The sequence below is a fragment of the Sturnus vulgaris genome, chromosome Z (assembly GCF_052056855.1).
Source record: "Sturnus vulgaris isolate bStuVul1 chromosome Z, bStuVul1.hap1, whole genome shotgun sequence".
Taxonomy (NCBI): domain Eukaryota; kingdom Metazoa; phylum Chordata; class Aves; order Passeriformes; family Sturnidae; genus Sturnus; species Sturnus vulgaris.
Genome location: NC_142283.1, coordinates 59,882,500 through 59,897,617, shown reverse-complemented (window position 1 = coordinate 59,897,617; position 15,118 = coordinate 59,882,500). Strand labels below are relative to the sequence as shown.

The 15,118-nt window shown below is 42.3% G+C and overlaps 1 protein-coding gene across 1 annotated transcript in view; it reads left to right on the top strand.

Moving 5' to 3' along the window:
* The window catches only part of SERINC5 (serine incorporator 5), a 40,545-nt gene that overhangs the window by 10,693 nt on the left and 14,734 nt on the right, over positions 1 to 15,118 (top strand). The window contains exons 2-7 of the mRNA XM_014881415.2: positions 2,002 to 2,169; positions 7,619 to 7,797; positions 8,100 to 8,182; positions 11,073 to 11,166; positions 12,740 to 12,951; positions 13,615 to 13,710. Coding sequence (XP_014736901.1) covers positions 2,002 to 2,169; positions 7,619 to 7,797; positions 8,100 to 8,182; positions 11,073 to 11,166; positions 12,740 to 12,951; positions 13,615 to 13,710 — 832 coding nt within the window. The remainder of the gene's footprint in view (positions 1 to 2,001; positions 2,170 to 7,618; positions 7,798 to 8,099; positions 8,183 to 11,072; positions 11,167 to 12,739; positions 12,952 to 13,614; positions 13,711 to 15,118) is intronic.

The window sequence follows — 15,118 nt, the reverse complement described above, 5'->3', positions numbered from 1 at the left end:
ATGTGGAAAAGTACATAAATGGCTTACGTATTCTGTTTAAGCATTTGTTGCTTTAAGTAGCAGCTCCAGGGATCCAGGAGTAGAATAGCAGACGTTGTTGGATGTAGATGAGATTTTACTGGCAGAACTCTCTAGCACCTGGTGTAGGAAAATGTTTTTCTCCTTACAAATGCCAAAGCTGCATACCTTTTTACTTCTATACTCTAGCTGTTAATGTTATGTTAAGGCAAACAGTTCAAGTTAAGTGTGGATTCTTTGGATTGGGCTGAAACCAAATCCTTTCATGTTAAAAGGGCGTTTAGTCTTATTTTTTTTGTTGTTGCAGTTCTGAAGTGGGTGAATGATACATTTCTGGTATGCATTTGTTTTGAAATGTTATCCCATTTGTTTGCTGAATCAGTAACTTGCTGTAGCTTCCTTATTTCCTGGACTTGATGGTCTAAAAGTAATGTAATTTCATTACCTATAAAAAAATAAAATTGCCATTTGGCCATTAGAGCCTTCTGTTTTGAAAGTATACTTGCATAATGTGCTTTTGCATAGTATTTTTAATTTCCAGCTTAGGTGCCAAGATGAGCCCATTCTGTTTATTCCCCATATCTGGAGCTCAGTGTTTTGGGGGAGGATTTCTGTTCTGCAGTAGCAGCAGTTTTAGCAGCTGCATGCTTTGAGGCCCCGTCTCCTCTGGCATGGGATCCAGTGGTGAAGTGAGAGAAGAGCAGCATGAGGGCTGGGTTGGACTGTTCCCCTTTTATGTCTTCTGCAGCTGAAGAGCTGCTGTTGAGAAAGGGAAGGGCTGGTATGCCACCCCCTTCCTGGGGGCTCAAGGCATGAAGTATAACCTTGAGTGTTGCAGCGATGGTCATGGCTAGGACGTGATAAACTGGGAGTCTTTTCAGGAGACTTCTTCAAAATTATTTGAGGCTCTTTGAACAACCACTCTGGTTGTGAGATTCTGTGGAGTTGGATGTATGTGTCTGCAGACACACATGAAACCCTCTCCCCTCTATCAGGCAAGTCATTGATGCTGGAAGAGAAAGTGTCCTGGGAGGAAAGCAGTACTTGATGCTTGGGTGCCTGAAGACACATACAACCAGTGACGTTTGCCTGGATGACTCAGATGTGGCACCTGTGGATTTTCAATCTTTTGGCAAGTGTCCACCTTGTACAACTGCTTGCTGAAAGCAGGTCTTCTGAATGTTCCAGTGGCCCCTCCAAAAGCTGAGGAAACAGCAGTGAGAAGCAGCCTTGGTGTGCTGGAGTGCCAGGCTCTGGCAAGACACCATACCTAGCCTCAGGGAGCCCCCGGAAAATGGGGGAGTAGGAGGGTGAGGTTATTCTGGGCTGGCAGCAATGAGACCTGGGAGGGTGGCTCCCTGCCCCTGGCTGCCTGTTGATGACAAAAATCCCTCCTGTGGTCATGGTTGGTCGGTTAGGGACAGACAGGAACCATATGGAGCTGCTGCTTATTGCAAGTAAGGGCCTGTCTATGGAGAGTTGCCTTATGGATATAAGTAAGGCTTACCTTTGTATTTTATATATGACTTTTCTAAAAGGCAGGAAAGGTGAATCCAGGTGCTTTGAAAGTTCAATGGTACTGTTGACAGCAAGAAAACAATGAACCTCAATCTAGATCCCTTTCAGGATTTATTCAGTACCTTTCTCCTTGTTGAATAAGATAATTACATGGGTGTTGCTATGTTTCATGGATTTTTATCTTGGTGGACTCTCAGTTGTTGATAGAAGACTAAAATACACAGGGAAATCTGTTATTCATCCTTAGCAAATCTGGGAGAGCTAGACACTGGTGTGCTTAAAACTAGTGAGTTTTCATAAACAAGACAGTCTGCTTCCACTTAAATGCTGCTCAGCTGGGAGAAGAGGACTTGAGAAATCCTGGAGTCTTGCAGGAAACCTCCCAGCTTCCCTAACTTTTGCAATAGAAACCTTAAGATGGAGGGCTTTGGTGGGTTTTTGACTTTTTTTTGTGTTACTTTTCAGTTGGCCTGCTGCTGTGGTACTGCTGCTTGTTCCTTGTGCTGCAAATGCTGCCCCAAGATAAAACAGTCAACCAGCACCCGCTTCATGTACGCGCTTTACTTCATCCTGGTGACCATCATCTGCTGCGTCATGATGTCTACAACAGTAGCTAATGAAATGAAAACTCACGTAAGTAACGGGGGTATGGTCTCTGCTGCCCCTGGAAGAAAATGGGGCTCCTTCCACAGTTCTGTGTATATAGGGCTGCTCCCTCAGAAGAGGTCATCAATTTCCTCCACCCATCCACTTCTAATCCCAGACGGGATGATTTTCCATGCTCAGTCCTTGATTTTTCCATGCTCAGCCTCTTCCTGTCACCCACTGAGTATGTTTCACAACAGGAAGAGCCTAGCATCCTTCCTCTCTGGTGCAGAAATCCACTGCAGTGAGCCCACCCCAGGTTTGCTGTGCAGGCGTTGTCACAAGAGGGAGAAGCATTAGAGAACTTGTTTTAGTAGAACAAATCAGTTCAGTCTAACATTGATTTTGTCTCTGGCAGCTTGTTTAGCAGCAGAAGCAGTAAATGAGAAAATAACTCTTCAAGTGTTGCGGTTTTAATTCTGCCTTCCTGGTGTGACAGACTACTGCAAAGCACAATGCTGCAGAGTCTCCACAAGGGGTTTTCTTCAGTGTGTTTTGAGTCATTGTGTTCACATGGCCTCTAACCACAGCAAATATTATTCATCTCTAATTGTCTTTTTAATTAGAGAGCTTCAAAAACATGAAAGGAGCTGTGGTTAAAGCTAGATTTTAAAACTCAAGTTTCTTTTAGACTCTTAATATAACTTTCCTAAGCTAAATGCTCACCAGCCTGCTTGTGCTCACACACTGGTCCTGTCGTACCACATATTTGGTTTGGCTTCATAAGCCACCCAAGTAGCACAAATGCTCTCTCTCATCCACTACAAACTACAATAATAAAACTCTGCTTTTAACTAGAGGGAACAAAGGCTGCATTGCTTAATTCTTAAAAATGAAGGTTCTGCACCAGATGCATCATTGGGCCTGCTTTGGGGTCGTGTGTTTTCTTGTAGTGGAAGTTCAGAAGGCTTCCATCAGTGTGAGCATCTTGTTGTTTTGTGCTCCTCTCCCAAGGGAGTGAGGTTGCACAGTGAGGCCTCTTTCCTGAACCAGTTGCTGAAGAAGCTGATGCCCTGGTTACATTCTGCACTTGGCTTTTGGTTGTCTCTGAAACACTTCCCTCCAGATCATCCCAGATGCAGAAGCTGGTGGCAGCACCCCATTCCTGCAACACAGAAGAACCAGCGGGTTTATAGCTGGCTAATTTGAGGGCTTCTGTGCTCTGCTGCCTGTGACCTTTCTTCCCATTGTACCTTCTTTGTATGTTCTGTCCTAATTTCCTTTCATTTAATAGCACTTTGCATGAGTTATCCTAGTGTCACATTTTACCCCTGGCCACCAGAAGTTGATGACCACCCTGTAGGAGCACCCAGTACAGACATGATGCTTGCCTGTGAGCTGTGACTTAAAAACTGTTCAACATGAGCGTGTTGAAATTGCTTGCCAGGAATTACTTTGACTTACTAGATGCTTAGCTTGGCAATAAAGTGAATAACCCAAGGAACTTAAGTGTGTGGGAGACAAATTATGTGCTCATATCCAAATTTCATAAAGTTATTTTCTATCAGTAGTGTGGTTTTAATGCAGTTTGTATCCCTAACAAAAAATACTCTTTATCCAACAGAAAAGTGATTCAAGAAGCCTTCAGCAACATGCTTTTCAGTATTGCCAAATTTATTTTCCAGTTCATAGTCTTGAAAGCTCAGTGTGGGAAGAAATGGCACAAAGAGTAGCTGTTAGTTTGAAGTGGAAAGATAATAATTCTCTTAGTTTAGAGCATTTGATGTCTTTGAATGGGAAATGGACCATCTGAAAGTAGGCTTTCTTTATCTGTTTCTAATTTAATAATTACTTTCAGGGTTATTGAAAGTTCAAAGACCCCTGAAGATAATTCAGCACAGTTTTAATAGAGTGCACCTTGAAAATACTTATTCAGATTAACCAGTCTCAGTTTCTCAGTGATGAGCTGTGTTTTGAAAGTCCTGTGCACTTACTGATTCCTTTGGTTTTGGCTCAGTCATGGAACACTCCCAGCTCCTGAAGCAGACTGTAAGCAAACACTTTGCATGATATTTTGGGACCTCACCCTCCTTTTTTTTTTTTTTTTTTTTTTGAGAAGACAAGCTTTGAATAATTTTAATAAGATTTTTTAAAAAGTCTATGTATTTAGGTAAAGAATTTCAAATTCTACTGCAGTCCTTTTTAGAGCTGTAATCTTGGCAAGGAATCGTGTGTCTCCTTTAGCAGTGTCAAGTTCAAATACTTATGCTGATCTTACGTGGAAGGAATCTCTTTTTTGTCAGTGAGAGGTGTTTTTTTCCTCTTTGGTTGTTTTGCTGTAAGTTCCCAAGTCTATAGTAGTAGATCTCTGGGGAAAGAAGCAAGAGGCAGTGGAGGAATAGGGAAGAAGTTGATGATTATTTGCAGGAAAATTTTGGATAAGTGACTTTTTGTAGGGTTTTTTGCCCTTGCTTTCCCACTTTCCCACATACATTTTCATTCATGCTTCCTTTGTTTCCATAACAAAGTTTGCCTGCCATATTCTCCCTCCTTGGATGAGGACATCCAGGTGAAGGCAGGGTCCTGCAGGGCTGTTTCTACACAGCTCTTCATTCCTGTTCCCCTTGGATGCGTTTTGCCTTGCTCCTGTGTTTGCACCTTTGGGTGCTGACAGACCCCACCAAGGTGGTTCTGTGTGCTTGCAGCTTGCAGTGAGAGGAGAGCAAGTTTGGGGCATCCTGTTTCTGTAGGTACTGCTCAAATGTTCATCATCTCTGAGGGCTTCAGTGCATGCTGGAAAATCGCCAGCTGTGCTGTGATAACATCATTGCTTGCGCAGCAGCTGAGGCGTTTGTGTTACTGGAGCTGATACTGAGTTCTGCAACAAGAATGCTTTGTCCTCTACTTCATGGCCAAAGAATTTAGCTTCTGCAGCTTTTAAAGGTACAAAAATAGCTGTTTTACTGTATCTTGGCAAATAACTAATATGTGACTTAAAGCTATGAAAAATACCCAGCAAATTGTTAGCATGGTAAAGCATATAGGGTAGGCAGTCCTCTCAGCAGCTGAACATGTTTCAGAGATACAGATTGAAAAGAAAGATTAGTCTTTTTTGTCTATCAGTGAGGTCACATAAGCCTTGATAAATTGTTCGCAGCAGTAGACCCATCCTTTCACAAAAACATGGCCTTTTTATTACACCAGTCCTATTGTCCCCAGCATTATGCTTGTGTGTTTTATCTGTTACAGTTTCTAAGAATTTGATTTTACTCTTGTTTTGTTCCTTAGGGACCATTGGTCTCCTAAAAGAGCGTTCAGTCCCATGGGACTGTTTCTGTGGCCATCACTTTTTACTGCCTAGTGTGGTGAATACTGCATGGTGGCTAAACTCTTTGTTGCTTATGTAGGGCAAACTAAGCTATTGTTCTTGTGAATCCATCTATTTACTCTCAGCCAGACGTGTAATGAAGCTAATACTTACAGGAGGAAAGAATGTATAGGTTCAAAAATCCCATCAAGATGTCTGTAGAAACCTATGCAATTAAAGAAGGTGCCTATTTATGGTTACTTAGAGATCTGTTTCTAATTAGCTAGTCAGTTAATCAAGTTCTGTGATATTTTTGTTTTGTTGTGTTTTGTTCTGAATGTCTTGTAAGGAAAGTGAACAGATCTTGTAGAAATCTGTCTCCTTGGTGAGTACTATCATCTATGTCAAACAAATAAGTAATTTTCCCAATATTTTTAGTTCAATATTATGCTGCTTCCTATCCTCTATTGATTGATGGTTATTATAAGCAAAGAACAGAAAAGCATTAACTGATAGCCCAATTGCTTTCTCTGGCATTGTTGTGGCCCCTTGGCTTGCCCTGGCATCACTGTGGCATTGATAGTTCTCATAATTATTCCAGTCAATCCATTTGCTCATTTTGAATGCTGGCATGTTTGCCCAGTCTGACATTTCATTGCTTTCCAGGACCTGGGAAAACTGTTGCTGATGCTCCAGACAGTTTCTCAGGAGCTTTCCAAAAACTCTTGGACACAATTTAGCCACAGCTACTTGTTTAATGTCCAGCTTCTTTATGCAGTGGCTACTAATCACTGAGTTGTTGCTGAAAGAGCAACTCAGAGTGGCCCAGCTTGAATCCATTCTCGTAACACCACACAGCTGAGACCAGTTTTCATCTCCTTGGCTGGTCCTAGCCCACTGAGGATCAGCTCCATGTTGTAGTTGGGTTTGCTACCCTTAGCTCAGTGTTGCTGTGAGCTCCTCTTCTTGAGAAACTACTAAGAGGGCTGTTGAGCTCCTGACTGGTTTGGATTCCTGGAATATGGATTGCAGTTGCATACCCTGGTGAGAGAGGGAGGCTTTCAGAGCCTGGTGGGTGGAAGCTGGCAATTTACTTGTTTATCGCTTGTTTCCTGCCTCTCAGAGGATTTTCTACAGCTGGGAATCCTGCCTGATGGCTAGCACCCAGGCCCTGTTATTCTTTCATTGTTACGGCTTTGTGTACTGACCTGCTTGCTGAATGAAGGGGTTTCCTCTGCCATAGCTGCTGATTTGTGCATGTTGTGCCCTGCTACATCTTGGTTTCTCTATCATCCAGTCATCTGTACAGATATCAGCAGTCAGCTCCAGAGGGTTTAATAATGTTGTTCAACTGGTCTTACCAGCCTCAGCTGAAGGCTGCAAGCATACAAGGGAGGCCCTTTCTTCTTTGAAATGGACAGTGGTTTTCTAATTAAATTCCTGTGTTTCTGTGCAGTGAAATGGTTCTTTGGCTGTGAGAGGCAGATGTCTACACAGAGGTGCCTCACAGCAGCAGGCTGTGGCCACACAGACCTGTTTTTTTGAGCACCCAGCATCTTGTTCATGTGGTGAAACTGAAGCCAAAATGTGCAACTGTCTGTTTTCCCCTTTGTGGGGAAAGGCCTCAAAGGCAAATATTTAATGAGTCAAGAGAGGCAGGAATATTCCACCTTTCTGTTAATTTAAAACAAAATCAGGTCAACTGGTACAACTCCCTTTCAGAAGCTGTGATGGAGACCAGGGTGGTTGCTGCCCCTGTGACACTTGGGTGTGCTTCAGTCTGCATTTCCAGCCAGGGCAGCACAAGCCCTTGGTATGTCTCGTGTAAGCTGGATTACTGAAACAAACAGAGTCTTTTGCTGTACAGCGTGGGAAGAAGGGAGACAGTCCCCAGAGTGAGGGAATAAGCAGTAATGGGTGGAAATGGCATGAACCAGGATTGCTGATAGAAGGTGGACTTGTGCCCTGAGGGATCTGTAAAGAGTAGAGTGAAGGCTCTGGAAGACTTCAGTCCCTCATGTTTTAGATATTGTTATATCCCCTGAACCCTGAAATCCAGGCTGAAGAGGTGTCAAAGGTGTTATAAATGAAGCTAGTGAAAAGTCAGTGGTGCATAAACATAGATGTGCTTGGCTACGTGTGCTTTGGGTCCCTTCTAACAGCTTATATATAATCTATTATGCTTTTCAGATTCCTTTCTACAAGCAGATGTGCAAAGGTATTCAGGCGGGTGAGATGTGTGAGAAGTTGGTGGGATACTCTGCGGTGTACAAAGTCTGTTTTGGAATGGCCTGTTTCTTCTTTTTATTCTTCTTGTTCACCATCAAAATTAACAACAGCAAAAGCTGCCGAGCGTACATTCATAATGGGTGAGTTTTTTATTTGATTGCCTGATTTTCACATCACTTTACAAGTTGTGCCATGAACTTTTCATTTGGGTGTAGTAATAGGCAGAAAAAAACCAACCCAAAACCAAAAAAACTTTACTTTGCTCTTATTGTCAGAAATAATGTGGTCAAGTGAAAACTAAGTATAATGGTAATCACTCATCAAAGGATGTTTTTTTTTTTCTGGTTATGCTTTAAATAGAGATTTCCTGTGGTACTAAAATTGAAAATCTGTAATTCCTATTACAACCAGATGGTTTGGATTTTTTTTTCCTCTCATACAGATTCTGGCTTATTAAACTTATAGTTCTGGCAGCGATGTGCTCAGGAGCCTTCTTCATTCCTGATCAAGACACTTTCCTCAATGGTATGTCCTCTTGTTTTGTTATGCTTCTTCTTTGTCTACTCTCTTTTAAGTGGTTAGAAATCCAAGAGGTCTGATCAACATGAGTATTGCCTTGTTTCTTCAAGTAAAGCCTTTACAGGCCAGATGCAAAAATAGTATTTGAAACTGTTTGGGGGGAACACTGTATGTGCAAACTATGTGGTCTTCATGTGAATGTGCAGGAAACAGCATGTTTTTTTCTGACCAAGAGCAGGCCAGAGTGGTAGGTAATGAGACCACTGCAGCAATTCTTAAATAATTCTTGCCAGTTCATTAAGAAATATGGAACTATAATGGTGCAGAAGGAATTGTTCACTCAAGAACAGAGCTGCATATTAGTTTGGCTTGTGCAGGTAGCTCTGGCATAGTGCAGCAGTCAGGCTGCACAGTGGAGAGGTGCCAGTACTCCAGGAGGCACAGTAACCTGCTGGACACTGCTGTTTGCTGCCTGGAAACTTGCAATGCCCCAAAAGAATTTGGGATGTTAATTTTCAGGTTGGGGCGTACATCCAGTAAGGTAAAATTAGAGTTCTTGGGCCCTGGGATATGTGCTCTGAGGAGGATGCCATGTCAGAATCATTTCCTATTTTGGAAGGAATGCTGGCACAGCACAGGCATGCTCATACTAGCTCAGTACTGAAGTGCCAGCTAGGAGGGGAGTGTATCACAGGAGTCTTGTGGCCTAGGAACAAAAATCCTGGTGATACCAAGATGAGTTTGTTCTCTCACACTTGTACATAAGTACATCTTACAGGTATTTATTTGTAAGCCCTTAAGCTGTTGGATCTGGACAGGTGAAAAGGGATGGGATCAGTAAAGCAAAAGAGCAGTTGTGTGTGCTGCCTGCTACCACTAAGACAAAGACCGGTTACCTTGTTCTCAACTCCCACCTGCTCTAGCCAGGGTGTTTAAAAGGGCAGGTGGAAGAAGTAACATGGGGAAGAGAATAGAGACAGACCATGAGCACAGTACTCTGGGAAACTAAAGTAAAAACCACTACAAGTAAACCACTGACAGGTATAATGAATAGTCTTGCTCTTGCTGTCTGTTTGTTTGGTCCTGGCTCAGTTTGAGGCCCCTCTTTCATCTACTCTGTGAAGCTGTGGGATGGCTACATGTATTTGTCCTTAGGACCCACTCTGTTTGGATTAGCCGTAGTAGTACAATGCCTTGTACTTGTGGGCAGGTGAGACTGCCTGTCATCTTTGCAAGTGACCCTTTTCATGGTGAAACCTCTTGAAGAACTGATGTGTTTGCAGAAAAGGAGAAACAGAATTTTTGGTGCTGATTCTCAACATGAGTCTAATGTCGTCTGGAGATACAGCATAACAAGCCCAAACCAGCTCGTGACTTTTCACTCTAAAGCTGTATTCTACAACTCCCACTAAACTGACCTCTAGTCTGCCCCTAAAACTGAGATTTACAGATGGTTTGGGTATAGTATGTTTGGGGGGTTTTCTCCCCTCCTTTCATGAAACTTACACTGTCTTTTAGTTGGTTGGTTGGTTTTGGTTTTTTTAGAGGGAGGGGTCATTCTCCCAACTGCTTTTTTTTTTCTTCTTTGAAAAATAAAATCTCTTACCATGTTTCCCAAGTGATTTGTTAATCATGGAGAAGGAAGATTATGTGCGAGCAGTAGGTTTGTGTGGTTTGTAGTGTTAAATTCACACTGGCTATGCTGACCTTATCTGTGATTGATGCCTAAATGTCCTGCAGTATACTGTGGCAGAGGACGATCATGAGAGTCTGTTTAATTATTCACTCCATTGATGGTCTGACTTTTCCTTCTCCCCCTCTCCCAAATACACACGCTGCTTTGTGCCCTGCCTTTCTTTTATGTACTTTTTAACAGAATAACTTAATTCCCTTTTTTTTTTGTATGTTTGAAGAATAGAATGCTTGTCAAGTGTATACAATATATTTAGAAAACCAGACAATTACATTTTTGCTTGCTTTTAAACAATGAACTTATGATAGAGTAAGGCAAAAAAAATAACCTCTACATCAGCTGCTAATGGAAATGAGCCCTGCCTGTTCTGTTCTTCCACTTAACTTACACATGCTTTTTTCAAAAGGAAAGCACAATAGGAGGATATGGCTGAATTTTGCTGATGCACTTCCTTGGTCTTTTCTTCACTGAAATCAGCTGCACACCTGGAGTAATTTGTAGGCTGTGTACTGCATAGCAGCACAAACTGTATGTACAGCTAAAAATTAAAATAGGTATCTGTATTTCCTCAGACACTTCTGATGTTGCTTTTAAGAAATTTGTTGTCCAAAACATCCAAGCAGCTACCCAAATACGGGATATGTATGTAGGTCAACAGTTAAGTACCCAAATAACCTGTCTTAAAACCAGTCAGTGAATATTCAGTGTTCCTTGGGAGTGGCATGGAACAGCATCTGTGAATAGATAAACCCCACCTTTGTTTTTCTGTGGTACTGGAATCTGGAGGAGAAGAAATTGCCCTGTTTAGTAATGATTGGGTTCCAGTACCTTGCAATTTCAGGATTTAGATTCCTGTGGAATGCTTCGCACCACCTTCCTCCTGCCAGTCACAAATAAAGGTTTCAGTATTTTCTGTCTGAATATAGTAACTCATAGTCTCCACAGAAATTTTCTAAGTTAGGGAGACTCAGTAGCTGTCCTAACATGATTATATTGAAAGTGTAGCAGGTTATAAGCTGAATTCATCAGGGAGCTAATATTGAGTTAACTGAGCTCGCCTGTCATCTGAAATCTCTCATCTCCTGCTACATTTGTGAGCTTCAGATGTTCAAACCACATTACCAGCTTCACTGCATAGACAATAAATCCATTTTATCTCAAGGGAAAGGCGTTTGACCTATTTTCTGCCTCTCTGCCTTGCAGCCTGGCGCTATGTGGGAGCAACAGGAGGGTTCCTTTTCATTGCCATTCAGCTCATCCTGCTGGTTGAGTTCGCACACAAATGGAATAAAAATTGGTATGTGTTGGGCAAGTAGTTGCTTAAAATTCTGGTGGACTCCTGGCCAATACTTTTCTTGTAATAAAGAATGTAAAAGTATCTTGGATGTAATTTTTGAAAGAAGACACGTGAATGTCACTATTCAGGGCTGTTCATATTTGTTTCATCTACTTTCTCCTTCCCCAGCATAAATGTTTCCTCATTGCTCTCTTTTACTCTGCTGATTTATTCTTAACCTGAGCTTCTTGGCTTCCATTAAGTAGTAGTGCCTTAGGACACAAAAATTTCTTACTTTAGGTTATTTTTTATGAAAATACATCTGCTAAGTAGAGTGGTGCAAGAGAATAAAACTGGATTTGCAAAATGTGGTAGTGAAACTGTTTGCAATGTTGTGAACTGATAAATCCTGGTTTTTCTATATCAGCTTAATGCATGTCAATTTTTTTTCTTAAATTAAGAACTGCTATTTTGTGTTCAGCTTCTTTCTTGTCATCTAAATATGCAAGATTCCATTATTGACCTGGATGTACACTATTTGGGCATTGACTTAATTTTTGGTTCAAGTATATTTTCTATTACTATCCTAGCCCTTCACTTTTCATTAAATTAAAATATTTAAGTTGTTCTCCCACGTGTATTCTCCTGCCGCCATCTCTACCCTTTCTGTCTCACATTTCCTTCTCTACAAATTCTTACAGCTCTTTCTTGTTCTAATTAAAGTATTACCTGCTAAGAAAGATTTTAGCAAACCTTCAGCTTTGTTAAATTCCTGTTTCAGGGAGGAAGAGGTGAGAATTCCTTACACCACAGATATTTTTAGTGCTAGTTACTGTAGCTGATTTTTGAGGATGAAAGACTTCCAGTACCAGCATTTAACTTTAGCTTTCTTTACATTAGATATTCTTTTAAAATATGTTTCCACAAAACAATTGGGGAAAAAAACCAAACTACTGAAGAGACTTTCCATCTACAAAACAGCCCATTGTTTCAAAATAACTGTTTTAGTTGCTTCTTTTGAACCCTGATGGGCTTTGCAAGAAATGTTTGGAAGGTGAAGAAAGGAGAATGAGATGGGCCACTCTTTAGCTGAGGGAACAGGTGGTTAGACCCAAATAGAGAGGAGGCTTTTTGAGTGAAAGAGTAGTAAAACTTTCAAGGTAGTACAAGGGGCAGAAGAGAGGCCATGCCAAGCAATAAACTTGTGGTTTCATTGTGTGGAGAGCACCACTTGCTAGCCCAGCCTGGGACACTTGGAGTTGCAGCTGAGGAAACCCCTGAAGTATTGAGCTGAGATATGCTGATGGGCTGATCCCAGAGTACTCCTGGGAGTTCTAAGAGTCAGCACGGGGCTATAATTACAGAAGGAGCTGATTGTGACAGTACAGAAGATAAACATTGATGCTAAGGAATGTTTCCTTCTGTTTCATGGTTAGGAACCTTGCAAGAGTCTGTGCTGGCATAGTGATGTATGCATGCTTTGGGAAAGTAAACGCTGTCTTTTATGTTTGAGAATATGAACTCTTCAGCTGTTAGAATTTTATGTTCTGGGCAAGGGAAGACAAAGATAAGAATGCTTGTCTCTCTTTCGCAGGACTGCAGGTGCAAACCACAAGCAGATGTGGAATGGTTTGCTTGCCTTGGTCACTCTCATCCTGTACTCCATTGCGGTGGCTGCTCTGGTCCTCATGGCTCTCTTCTACACGCGCGCAGAGGGCTGCATGTACAACAAGGTCCTGATTGGAGTGAATGGTGGCCTCTGCCTCTTTGTGTCCCTGGTGGCCATATCACCCTGTGTCCAGAACCGTGAGTCCATTGACCTGTTCTCCTCCTGGATTTTTGGTGCTGCCACAGTTATGTGCCTGAAAGCCTGGGCAGAAAGTCTAAAGATGGTTCAGGATTGGTACTGCTCTTGACTCTTTTCCTGAAGGCCCACCTGCTGATGGCTGTCACTGTTGTAAGATTTACCTAAGTCTGGCAGTGGTAGATCTCAAACTCACGACTGTTTTACGACTTACTTTTGACTTCTTGGGATTTATAATTTGTAAAGTTTGGGCCTGGTGGAGTTGCTGGCAGTATTTTATACTCTGTGTGCTGTTAGTATCTTGCATGCATTGGGCCTGAAAACAGTAGAGTGACTCCAACACAGATTTTACAGGGAAATAAAATTATTGTGGCAGCTTGTCAATAGGTTTTGAAAAGCTGCTGCGTTTGGCAAAAGCACAGAGGTTATTCTTTACTTACACGGGAATCTCTAATGCTTTTCTAAAACAGCCCACAGAACTAAAGGATAGACTTTTTTCTCTTTATGGGACAGTGGAACTGTATCTAGACTGCCTCAAACACTTACTAACTGCCTTAAGTAAAAAATAAAATATAGTGGTGTGCTGTTCTTTAAAGGATATAAATTTATTTTTCAGATTGCTAAAGTGTCTATAAAAATAACTAATTTTCCTCTTTCTTGTAAAGGCCAGCCCCATTCTGGCTTGCTGCAGTCAGGAGTTATCAGCTGCTATGTCATGTACCTCACTTTCTCAGCACTATCCAGCAAACCACCAGAAACCAGTAAGTTATCTAATGCTTTATGTAAACTATTTTAAACACGCTGTGTATTAAAAGCAAGAATTTAGCAAACCTGGACTAAGTGACTCAGGGATATAGAAATGCTGGGTTTGATCTTCACAGAAAAAATTGCAAATGGTACAAATAAATCTGTGCAGCCAAGAGACTGTGCAATTGGCACTCTCCATGTGTGTTAAATGCTTTGGTCTAGGGGTGCTTAATTTACGTTAGGTGAGTTGAATCTGTTGCACCAATTCCTATTTCCTGTTAACAAATTTCCCAAAGTCTTGTAGTCTATATCTCCCATGACAAGTACACGTTCTCATAAAACAGGACATGACAAAATGCATAATGTGTTAGGTCACATGATAGGAAAGTATTGGAGCAAATGGCTCCTGGATTCCTCTGGAAGAAGCTGGGTGATCAGCTCCATCCGAAAGTTTACAAGGTCCGGTTGGTAGGTGCTGGCCATCAAAGTGGATACTAATATGACACTTTTTTTCTCTCAGAATTAGTCTGCTAGGTAGGCTGTCTTGGTTTGAAAGACAGGTATCTGCCAAAATAGACAGGGGCCTCTTTTTTTGAAAAGGAGAGTACAACCCCGCCCCCCTTCACTCTACTATAATTTTGAAATTAAAGGGCTCTTAGGCAAAGATATGGGGGTAGGAGTAACAGTTTTTTACTGAGATAGATAGATATAACAAGGGAAACAAAGCACAGCAACAATAACTGCGAGATCAACAGCAGCAGAGCAGAAAACCCAGTGAAACAGTTCTCTTGGCTGTGAACACCTTTCCTGTGCGGTGCAGTCTCCGTTCTGGCGCTGCCTGCCAGCCCCGGTGAGCAGGGAGGAGATGCGGGGATCCCACGGGGCTGGAGGGCGCTGCGGTGAACGGCGCCTGTGTCCCAGATGGGAAGGGCGGAGGGGAGACGCTGCTCACAGGTCCCAGGGCAGTGTCAGTCCTGATGCTCCAAAAGGATGTGCTGGAGTCAGTAGGAGATGCGGGAGAGCGTTTGAGTAGGGAGGTTGTGGGATCCCACAGCCCAGGAAGGCAGCTCCGGGGTCAGCGTGGCAGAGTGGGGTTTTTAAGCGACCGTCCTTCTCCGAGCCAGACGGCCGAGAGAACCAGAGAGCAGCCCCTACCCCCCGCTCCTTTTCCAGTATTGCCCCTTCTCCTCCCCTCTTGGAGAGAAACTGTTAACTTAGCTATCTGAGCTTCTGGGTGTAGCTCCCAATACTTAGCATAACAACGGGAAGAATTCCACAGAAAGAAAAGGGGAAAATTCAACCCCCAACATAGGCCTAGACTCCTAATGAAGCAAAAATTTGAGTACCACTTGTATTTTGTTTCGAGAGGAAATATTCCAAGAAAGAACTTGGAGTTATGTCTCGGAGTTATGATGCAGCTGA